The 11,769-nt window shown below is 35.1% G+C and overlaps 1 protein-coding gene across 1 annotated transcript; it reads left to right on the top strand.

The window, feature by feature from the left end:
- Positions 1-8,675: 8,675 nt before the first annotated feature.
- Positions 8,676-9,743, top strand: LOC134697587 (uncharacterized). The gene has a single exon (XM_063559872.1). The coding sequence runs from the start codon at positions 8,676-8,678 to the stop codon at positions 9,741-9,743; it is 1,068 nt and encodes a 355-aa protein (XP_063415942.1).
- Positions 9,744-11,769: the final 2,026 nt, after the last annotated feature.

The following is an 11,769-nucleotide window of genomic DNA, read 5'->3' as shown; positions in this document are numbered from 1 at the left end:
CTCTACTTTTCCGGCTCCAAATCTACTGGTCCTGCGAAAATGACATTAATTTGACAAACACTTCTATAAATGATAGATGTTTAATTTTGTCTTGATGCTTTCGTTTACATAAGTTTTGGTATTTATGGTCCTTTTGTCATCTTCATATACCTTATTTCAATCTTCCTTTTGATTATGACTTATTTTTATTTTTTGTTCGGCGGTTTAATTCCTTCCAAAAATTTCCACATTTTATATTGTTGTGAATGACGCTCAACTGAAATATTAATTAACTTGATCAATTGTAATACCCCCCCCCCCCCCCCAGTACCATGTAATTGATTTCACACTTAAATTGTTTTGAAAACAAATGGAGATGAGCAAAGACAATACCGCATAGTCAGATATAAAAGGCCCCGAAATGACAATGTAAAACGATTTAAACAAGAAATCTGATGGCCTTATTTAAGTACACAAAATACATACATACATACATAATGCGGCGGGGTTTAAACATGTAAGTAGGATCCCAACCCTCCCCTAACCTTTACAGTGGTTTATCAGTAAAACGTATGAACGAATTAAAAATCCGTTGAAAAATGCTTAACTCATCAGATGAACAAAAATAATAGTATACCTTTAAACTCTACTAATACAAACAAAATGTTATATATAACATTTATAATGAAATGTATACGTTAATAAAACATACACAGAGAGAATAAGAATTGGACTATGGCCCTCTGCCATCCCACTTAATCAGTCTCTGCTACTAATTAAGCCGATGTTGTATAAAAAATTTAGGTCTCGCATGTTGGAATATTTTCAAATTCTTGACACGTGTATGTTGTTTAAATAAAATCCTATGTGTAATTGTGTATACAGTGTATTCAATCTTTTAACCCTTAACGGTGCAGTAGGTATACAATGTGTACATTTGTTGCCGATTGCATGAATGAAAACTTCACAACTGTGACATTAACTTTCACAAACTAAACACTCAAGGGGATAACTATTTCAAAAAACTATGTGGAGACCTGGCAGTAGAGAAGGCTCATTTAAGTTCTGTAAATTTATACTTGGAGTAGGTAAAAAAAGCAACAAATATTGCAGTTATGGGTGAACTGGGCATATATCCTCTATTTTTGGAGGTTTAAGAAAATATGTTTAAATACTTTATACGTTTAAAAAAATCTGATGATTCATTATTAAAAGAGGCTTTCAACCTCTCAAAATCTCTACATGATGAGCAGAAAAAGAGCTGGTATACCAGTTTTCAAACTTTATTTAAATACTTTAGCATCAATGAAAATTATGCACTTAATTTAAAGACGAAGTAAAAAAAATATTTATGCAAAAAAATGCAATCTGAATATGAATTTATATGGCAAACTGAGCTTAATAATGATTTCAGAGGCAATAAAATATATGGTAACAAACTTAGAACTTATAGACTTTTTAAAAGCAGATTTTGCTTAGAACTTTACCTTTTGCAGGAAAATTTTAGATATATAGACATTACTTAACGAAATTCCGTATCAGTGCTCACGATTTAGAGATTGAGAGGGGAAGGTACAAAAATCTGACAGTGTCAGAACGTATCTGTAAATTGTGTGGTACTGAGGTTGAGGATGAAATTCATTTTCTTCTTCAGTGCCACAAACTTTCAAATATTCGTTTCAACTTTTTAAATGAAATAAAACAACGGTTTAAAAATTTTAGTGGTTTATATATTAAATCACAATTTATTTGGCTAATGTCCTCTGAAGATATTTTCATACTCCAGAAACTCGGAGAATTATTGGAAAATTTATCCTCATACATTTGTGTCATATAGGAAAGTTCCCTTCAATGATATATAGATATAGTAATGCTCAGTGACCCCCTTTTTTAACCTAGTTATATTATTAAACACTGTGCTTGTTGCATTCTTCTATTTGTCTTAATAAATATTTTTTTTTTTTTTTTTTTTATAACATTGTGTCTTAATCATATTGAATCACTTGTAATCATTTGTATGTAATTAATGTTGATTATTCTGCTCCTTGTGGGCGCTTTGATTAGCAATAAAATATATTTGAATTTGAATTTTGTGGTGTTAAAAGGTCGAATACAATGTATACATTAAAATAAATGACAAGTTGAGATTAGAACAAATGATATTTTTCAATCTTGTTCAATGTTTTAGCACTATCAAAAATACAGGTCAATTTTTATTTGCAGCACAATCCCATTTGTAGCTTTTGAGTAGTTCTGTCTTTGATAGTTCTTAACTTCTGACAATCCTTTTTACCTGTTACAGAAGGGGTCAGTGCCAACCTCCGGGGACCTCGACCCACCCCACCGGGACCATCTGTATATTAATTTCAGTTTTCAAAAAAACAATGTTCCAAAATCAGGTCAAACATAGTGACTGAAGAAAATCTCCACAAAAGAACATTTAAAAAATTATGCAAAATTGAAATTAGACAGCAACCATTTGATTTTCTGAGTGGGGGGGGGGGGGGCTTTGGATGTTTTTGATAAGTTTGATTTCACCCTCAGCTGCCACTATTTGTAATGCTAAAATTGAAAGAAAAAAATTGCTTTCGACTTGTAGTCCGGAAACAAAATTCATAGCCCCACCCCCCCAGAAAATCAAATGGTTGCTGACTTAGTTGCAAACTTACTCGAGAAGAATAAATGCATCCAAGCAAGCGGTACATAAGAGAAAAGCAAAATCGACTTCTCGGCCATTCACGAAAAACTTTGGATCGCGTTGTTCCTATTATATTGAGGTTAGTAAGAATTTCTCCCCATGAATCAAACACTGATCAACTTATTTGTTTAAAAACAGTGCACAAAGTCGAAGTGCTTAAGAAAAGGTCAAGCACAGGTGTGATGTTTCACTTTTTTGGTATAGAGTTATCCTTCTTTGTACAGGTTTAGATTAAACGCATTTTAGGGTAGTTCCCATCCCCTTTCCTTTTTTAGCTCTCAAAATTCAGCCATAGAACACGTTTTCAGTTTAATCAAAACAAAATTAGAATAATAGAAGTCCCCCACAGAGTAAGTTTATTTCCCTGCCTGATTATATTTTTATTATGTATTTAGAAGTATGCACAAATAGTGCAAGGTATACATTTTTGTGTTTTCAACCCGTAAATAAGGGTTCTATTTTTTGGTTCATACGAACTGAATTTCTAACTTGGTCCAGGCAATACACACTATTATCAGTATCAGTAAACCTATATAAAAGAATTTTAAATACTTACCTTCATAGACATATATATTTTTTAGGTGTTTTGCATTTATTTTATTACACACACTAAAGTAAAATTCTCTGTCTAGGTTACCAACCATTATCTTTTCTTACATGTAGTGATAGGCAAACTTACACACTAGGAATTGTTGGTTATGTATATTTACACCTTAGGAATGCTTATATGCTAGTTTGTAGTCATGGTTTAGGCATGCATATATAAGCATGTAACATATTTATAGGCACACTTTGCAAGTGTTTAACTAGGATTTAGATGTGTGAGCTTTTGACTGATTGATTGATTTGGTGTGTGTTTTCATATACTGTTAGTGCATGTGTACTTTATACCTGATACTTACCTAATTTGTGTATTTTTGTTTATTATACTAAGACATATTGTAATAGGAACATTTTATTAATTTCAGCTTTCTACCTTCCCCTGGGAAGTATGTATTGTATGGAAATAAAGAACATTTATAGAACATTAGGCTTTCATATATAGCTATAGAACCCCAGAACACTACAGTAGAAAGTCTGCGACATGGACAAACAGGACGAATCAGATGAACCATTGGTATCTGGAAGAATACGGAAGTACACTCCAAAAGCTAAGGATATTTTTGAGGGAAACGTCTCGGGATATTATAAAGTACTCTCAGAAATCAGAACTAGTATTATAGATGAAAGTTTGAAATACTTAGATCAATATTCTGAAAATGCTGAAGTTTTGAAAGAAGTGAGACAGGTCTTGTTAGAAGGGTTAGAGAAATATCATGAACAATCAAAGGAATTCAGAGAATATTTATTAATGCAAAAAACTACAGACAGTATCAATGAACTTCATGCATTCAAAGTTGTGTATCAAGCTACAGAACATAAAGTTAGATACGGACTAAGATTTATCGACGAAAGGACAGCTGAATTAAACCAATTGACTCAGGACAGTCACCATAGTAAAACTAGTCAGTCAAGTCACCATAGTCAAGCTAGTCAGTCAAGTCACCATAGTAAAACTAGTCAGTCAAGTCACCATAGTCAAGCTAGTCAGTCAAGTCAACATAGTCAAGCTAGTCTGTCAAGTCATCATAGCAAAACTAGTCAGTCAAGGCACCATAGTCAAGCTAGTCAGTCAAGTCACCATAGTCAAGCTAGTCAGTCAAGTCACCATAGTCAAGCTAGTCAGTCAAGTCACCACAGTAAAACAAGTCGGCCAAGTCACCAAAGCAAATCTAGTCAGTCAAGTCACTCGACGAAGACAAGTCACAGATCTAGCAAAGACATTTATATAGATAAAAAGTCAAAGGCAGAAACCGCAAAGGTCAGACTTAAGATAATTGAAGAAGAAGAAACGCTTAAAAGAGAACAAAATAAACTGGAATTAGAAGTGCAGAAGAAAAGGTCCGATTTGGAATCCAATTTAACAGTTTTAAAACATAAACGAGAAGTGGCCGAGGCAGAAGCAGAGTTAAGTGTGGTTAGAGAAGTACTAGAAGATAAATGTGACAGTATAAGCAATAAAAGCGGGAAATTACCAGACAATGAGATATGCACTTCTGAAATTGTAAAATCTTATGTTGCCAGTCAGAGACCAGAAGTTTGTGTTCCAGTTGAGGAAACAAAATTAAACCCTTATGTGCCAGAATTTGTGCCTTCAACAACACTGCCAAATGAAATTAAAACATCTCAACCGCAACAGACTATGCTTGTGTCAGAAACTCCAGTCTATAGGTTAAATTCTGAAAAAACTTATACAAATGAAATACCATCACCTGGAATAATTGACCTCACAAAATACATTATGAAAAAAGACATTATGTTGTCAAGAATGTCACAATTTGACGACAAGCCAGAAAAGTACTGTAGTTGGAAGAGAAGTTTCAAAAACATTATGAAAGAACTCGACGCAACAAGCCCAGAAGAATTAGATCTGTTGAACAAATGGTTGGGCCCACAATCAAAGAAACAGGCATCCAGCTTAAGAGTCGCAAACGTTCATGATGAAACTCGAGGCTTAGAGAAAATATGGGAGAGGCTTGATGAGAGGTATGGAGCACCTGAAAGTGTAGCCGCCTCACTCAAAGAACGCTTGGACAGATTTCCTAAAATTAAAAACAACGAATACGATAAATTGTATGAACTCGCAGACCTTTTGTCTGAGATCGATTCAGTTAAACAGAATGAAAGATATAAATTAGTTTTGGCGTACTTCGACGCTTCATATGGAGTGAATGAAATTGTAACAACACTGCCATATTTCATGCAGACTAGATGGATTGACCACGCCAGCAAGTACAAGCTCAATAATTCAGTGATGTATCCACCATTTAGAACTTTTGCAGAATTTATTCATTCTTTAGCAGTAAAGATGAACGACCCAAGCTTTAAGTTTCAACAGACTGAATCCGGTAGTAACCGAAAAGATCCTGAAAAGCAGAAGTTTAACAATAGAAATGCATTAAATAGACAAGTATTAAACACAAAAAAACTAAAGTAGAAAATCAGAACTCAAATGACCTTAAGTGTCCAGTACACGAAGAAGGGAAACATAGTTTAGTAGAATGTCGATCGTTTCCTACCAAACCCCTTGCAGAAAAAGGGAGATAATAAAGAAACATGGTATTTGCTTTAAATGTTTAAAAGGCAAGCATCTGGCTAAAGACTGTTCAGCAAAGGTTAAATGCGAAAAATGTGGAAACTCATCACACTGCACAGCTTTTCACATCGAACGTCAGGAACCATTGTTAGATAATGGCGGGGAACGAAAGAAGATAGACGAGGATATTCCAAAAGTAGGATCATTATATACAGAAATTTGTGGCAACGCAAATCAGTTTATTGGAAAGTCATGTGCAAAAACATTACTGATAAACCTATATCCAAAGGGAAAACCAGAACAACGTGTTAAAACATATGCCATAATTGATGACCAAAGTAACAGGTCTTTAGCTACCTCTGAATTTTTTGATACTTTTAGCGAACACTATGATACTATACAGTATACCTTGTCATCGTGTTGAGGAAAATCTGCACAGTCTGGGCGTCGTGCCACAGGATTCATACTTGAATCATTCGATAGAAATACTCAACTCGAGTGCACATCACTAATAGAGTGTAATGACATTCCAAATTCCAAACAAGAAATAGCTACACCTGCTGTAGCCAGACAGTATTGTCATCTAGAGTCAATAGCAGAATTTATCCCTGAATTGGACCATGACGCCAACATTTCACTTCTTATAGGAAGGGACATGATAAGTTGTCATCACATTTTGGACCAGATGATTGGTTAAGATCATGAACCATATGCTCAGCGCCTACGGTTAGGATGGACTATTATTGGAGAAGCATGTCTTGGTCTAGTGCATACGTCTGATGTCATAACTGTCAACAAAACATCAGTTTTACAAAATCAGGAAATAACCATAAAACCTTGTGAATATAACTTTAAGGTCAAGGACACAAAACTAGAACAAAAATCTGAATATAGTGATGTATTTGAACAGACTGTAGAAGATAATGAAGTGGGATTATCCCGTGAAGATAAGGAGTTTATAACCATTACGGAAAATGGAGTAAGGAAGGAATCAAATGGTCACTTCAGTGCACCTCTGCCTTTTCGCAAAGATGGTACAACACTAAGTAATAACTATGAGCAAGCACGAAAAAGAGCAGAAAACTTAGGAAGGAGTCTAAAGAGGGACCCGAAAAAGTTAGAAGATTTTCTTCAGTTCATGGAAAAGATACTTAAGAACAACCATGCAGAATTGGCACCCCCTATCAAGGATGGAGAAGAAGTATGGTATTTGCCCATTTTTGGAGTCTACCATGCTAAGAAACTGTCTAAAATAAGAGTAGTATTTGATTCGTCGGCAAAGTACCATGGGATTTGTCTAAATGACATACTGCTTAAAGGACCAGACTTAACAAACAATCTAGTTAGTGTATTATCAAAGTTCAGAATAGGTCAGTTTGCAGCTATTGCTGATGTAGAACAAATGTTTTTTTAAATTTGAAGTTCAGGAGAATCACAGAAACTTTCTCAGATTTATTTGGTTTAAGGACAATGACATTGAAATGCCACTTGTAGAGTATAGGATGCGAGTCCATGTGTTCGGAAACTCTCCGTCTCCATCAGTTGCAAATTATTGTTTACGAAAGGCGGTTTGTAATCATGAAGGAGAAGAACCGTGTGACAACGTATGTAAATATGTGAAAGAACACTTCTATGTTGATGATGGACTTCTTTCTAGTGACAGTGAAAAAGACATTGCTAGTCTTATTAAAAGAACACAGGATAGACTAATGACGGGTGGTAATATTCGATTACACAAAATCATATCGAATAGTAACAAAGTGCTTTCTAGCTTTCCACAAAAAGACTTAGCAAAGAATATTACGGAAATAGACTTTGATTCTGACGCATCTTGTTTACAGCGTAGTTTAGGCTTAAGCTGGGACGTCATTCGAGACATATTCACATATCAGCTATCAGCAGATGAGAAACCTTACACAAAAAGAGGAGTACTCTCAGTCATAAATGGAATTTCCCTATAGGTTTTGTAGCGCCTGTAATCCTAGGAGGGAGACTGATAATGAGACAAGCTTTACAGAACGCAAGTGTAGAATGAGATGATCCATTACCAGAATATTTTATGAATGATTGGCAGGTCTGGAAACAATCATTAAAGGACTTAGAAACATTAGAAATCTGAAGATCTTTCACTGAAACATCTTTAGGCGACTGTTTAAAATGTGAACTCCACATCTTTTCAGATGCATCCAAAGGTGCTATAGCCTCAGTAGCTTACATTCGCACATTCAATGACAATGGACATTCTCAGTTGGGATTCGTATTAGGAAAATCAAAATTAGCACCTAACCATGGTCACACCATACCCAGACTTGAGTTGTGTGCAGCCGTTCTAGCAACAGAACTTGCGTCTTTCATTCAAAAGACTCTTGAGATACCTTCATCTGCCACATACTGTTATACAGACAGTCAAGTGGTCCTAGGTTATCTATATAATGAGACTAGGCGATTTTACGTGTATGTCAGCAATCGAGTTGACCGAATTCTGAAGGTTTCTACAAAATTGCAATGGAACTATGTGCCAACAAGCTACAATCCAGCAAATCATGGTACAAGACCATTGGAAGTTAACAGTCTAAGACAATCAGAATGGTTAAAAGGTCCAAACGCCTTTTTTGAGTCCCAGAATTTATCAGATAGCACACTGTTTGAAGTCATAGAACCAGAAGTCGACAAAGAAGTCAGACCATTAGTGGAAGTAAAAAAGACATTTGTTAAGTCATCAGGTCTAGACATAAGTTTATTTGAACATTTTTCAACATGGACAAGTCTTGTCAGAGGTATCGCTATCTTAAACGAAAAGCTTCAATGTGGCACAAAGATGTGACTGATGAAAAGAACAGTAAGTCTTGCGTCACCTTTATGATGGAGTCTGAGAAGTTGATTATAAAGGAGGTACAACAAGACACATACTATAATGAGATAGACTGCTTGAAGCAAAGTAAACCTTTACAAAAGAACAGTAGTTTAATTGCACTTTCACCACTATTAGACTCCGATGGATTACTTCGAGTAGGAGGAAGACTTAAAATCTCAGACATCGAAAGTTGTGAAAAAATGCCTGTAATTATACCAGGTAAAAGCTACATTGCTACATTAATAGTCAAGCACTGTCACAATGCTGTTCAGCACATGGGAAGACATTTTACTGAGGGAGCAATTCGTTCGAGAGGAATATGGTTGACTGGAGGTAAACGGCTCATTAATTCCATCCTACACAACTGTATAAAATGTCGTAAATTGCGAGGAAGTGCCGAACAACAGAAGATGGCTGATCTCCCATCTGACCGTCTCACACCAAGCCCTCCATTTACCTATGTGGGCGTGAACACCTTTGGTCCTTGGTCCATCTTAACAAGACGCACACGTGGAGGTTCAGCCAATACAAAGCGATGGGCGATTATGTTTTCCTGTCTAGTAACTCGAGCAATACACATAGAAGTGGTTGAGGAGATGACTTCATCTTCCTTTATCAATGCGTTGCGCAGATTTGCAGCTCTTCGAGGACCAGTCAAGGAATTCCGATCAGATCAAGGTACAAATTTCATTGGAGCTATTAATGAACTAGACATTACAAGTTTCAACGTTGAAGACCAACCAATTAAAGACTATCTCCAAAACAATGGAACCATATGGAAATTTAACCCACCACACGCCTCCAATATGAGCGGTGCTTGGGAGCGTATGATAGGACTAGCTCGAAAGATCTTGAATTCAATGTTGTGCGATATAAAAGGTAAACAACTTACACATGAAATTCTATGCACTTTAATGGCGGAAGTATGTTGTATTGTGAACAGCAGACCAATAACTGTAGTATCTAGTGATCCAGAGTCACCTCATGTGTTATCGCCGAATGTCCTTCTCACTCACAAAACAGACAATGATACGGAATATATTCTAGATTTATCACTTAAAGATACTTATAAGTAAGTAAGTAAGACTAAGTAAGTAAATTGTTTATTATAGTGACATGTGTAAGTCAGCATGAATATATAAATTTGTACAAAATATAGTTACATATATAATACACCCGGCCCAATGGACCAATAAGTCACCTTTTACTTTTAGTTCAATATAAATGTTCTAATATCACGTGTCAATTGCCAATTTGAATTTAAATACAGATAATTATAGATTAAGAATTAACGATTGTAAAAGTTCATATAATGATAAATTCATCTAAAGTTTGTAAAAAAGTTTAAGAATGTTAACTAGAGTAAACTGTTTGTTTTCTACGGAAAAGTGACGCTGCTAAGTATTTAGCTATTTTCCTTGGATGGTTCACCATTAGAAATGTTAATTTTCCCTGGTCATCTAGTTGCGTATAGTCAGGCACCATTAATATCTCGCTAAAAACAGTTTGTCGGATATCATTATAAAATGTGCAGTTTATAAGAAAATGTAGCTCACTTTCAACATTTTGAGAGTTACAAAAACGACATAGTCTGTTTTCTACTGGTTCCCCAATATATCTACCAGTCTCAATTCTGATCGGTAATATCCCGCATCTAAACTGGGCTAGCACAGATCGCTCGTGTTTCGTAAGATTTAGTTTTACATAGTGCTCTAGTTCGAAGTTTGTTTTAAAGTTTAAGTAAGATCGTAGCTTTGGCTTATTTATCAAGGACTCTCTCCATATATCACTGTAATGAGTTCGTACAAGTTGTTCAAAAGATTTTAAATCCACCATTGTTTTACTTTAATAATAATGTAACATATTAAGTTCCGTGAAAATATCTTTAGTGTCACTACACCAATTGTTTGAGCAACGATCATAATCCATATTGAACACCACTTTCGTTAATCGGTCGTCTTCAAACGATAATAGCCTATTCCAGTAGCGAATAATGTTTACCCAATGCCGAAACTGACTTGGTATCCATCCAGTATCCCCGTACAGTGCTAGAATTAGTGCAAATCTGTGAACGCCTAAGTAATATCGAATTGCTCTGTTCTGTACGTTGTCTTATAAAGCTCAATGGAAACAAGTGCAAGTATTAGCCAATCAGTTTTGGAAAAGGTGGAAAACAGAATACTTACACAATCTTCAACTCAGGAAAAAGTGGGAAGTTGAAAGCCGCAATCTATGTTAGGATGATATTGTGCTCATGATTGATGATACTCTGCATAGGAATCAGTGGTTAACAGGAACTATAGTTGAAGTTTATCCGAGTTCAGATGGTTTGTTTCGTAAAGCATTAGTACGTGTCATCAAGAATGGCGAACCAACAACTTACATTCGTCCGATTTCTAAACTTGTGTACTTATTTTCTGATTAGAATCAGTTTGTGAATGAATGAACAATTATAAGGATGTTGGAATCATTTATTATCTGACAGATAATTGTAGAAATTATGGTTTGAATTTTTTTTTGTTTCTTTTTAAATGTAGTGATTTTTTTATGTCAAAATCAGGCGGGGAATGTGATGTTTCACTTTTTTGGTATAGAGTTATCCTTCTTTGTACAGGTTTAGATTAAACGCATTTTAGGGTAGTTCCCATCCCCTTTCATTTTTTAGCTCTCAAAATTCAGCCATAGAACACGTTTTCAGTTTAATCAAAACAAAATTAGAATAATAGAAGTCCCCCACAGAGTAAGTTTATTTCCCTGCCTGATTATATTTTTATTATGTATTTAGAAGTATGCACAAATAGTGCAAGGTATACATTTTTGTGTTTTCAACCCGTAAATAAGGGTTCTATTTTTTGGTTCATACGAACTGAATTTCTAACTTGGTCCAGGCAATACACACTTTGTAAACCTATATAAAAGTATTTTAAATACTTACCTTCATAGACATATATATTTTTTAGGTGTTTTGCATTTATTTTATTACACACACAAAAGTAAAATTCTCTGTCTAGGTTACCAACCATTATCTTTTCTTACATGTAGTGATAGGCAAACTTACACACTAGGAATTGTTGGTTATGTATATTTACACCTTCGGAATGC

Source organism: Mytilus trossulus, chromosome 14 (assembly GCF_036588685.1).
Source record: "Mytilus trossulus isolate FHL-02 chromosome 14, PNRI_Mtr1.1.1.hap1, whole genome shotgun sequence".
NCBI lineage: Eukaryota > Metazoa > Mollusca > Bivalvia > Mytilida > Mytilidae > Mytilus > Mytilus trossulus.
Note: the sequence above shows the minus strand (reverse complement) of the source record. Positions and strands in the feature narration are given on the sequence as shown.

What these genes read in the sequence shown, in the direction of transcription:
- LOC134697587 (XM_063559872.1), top strand. Translation starts at nt 8,676, where the DNA reads ATGGAGTCTGAGAAGTTGATTATAAAGGAGGTACAACAAGACACATAC.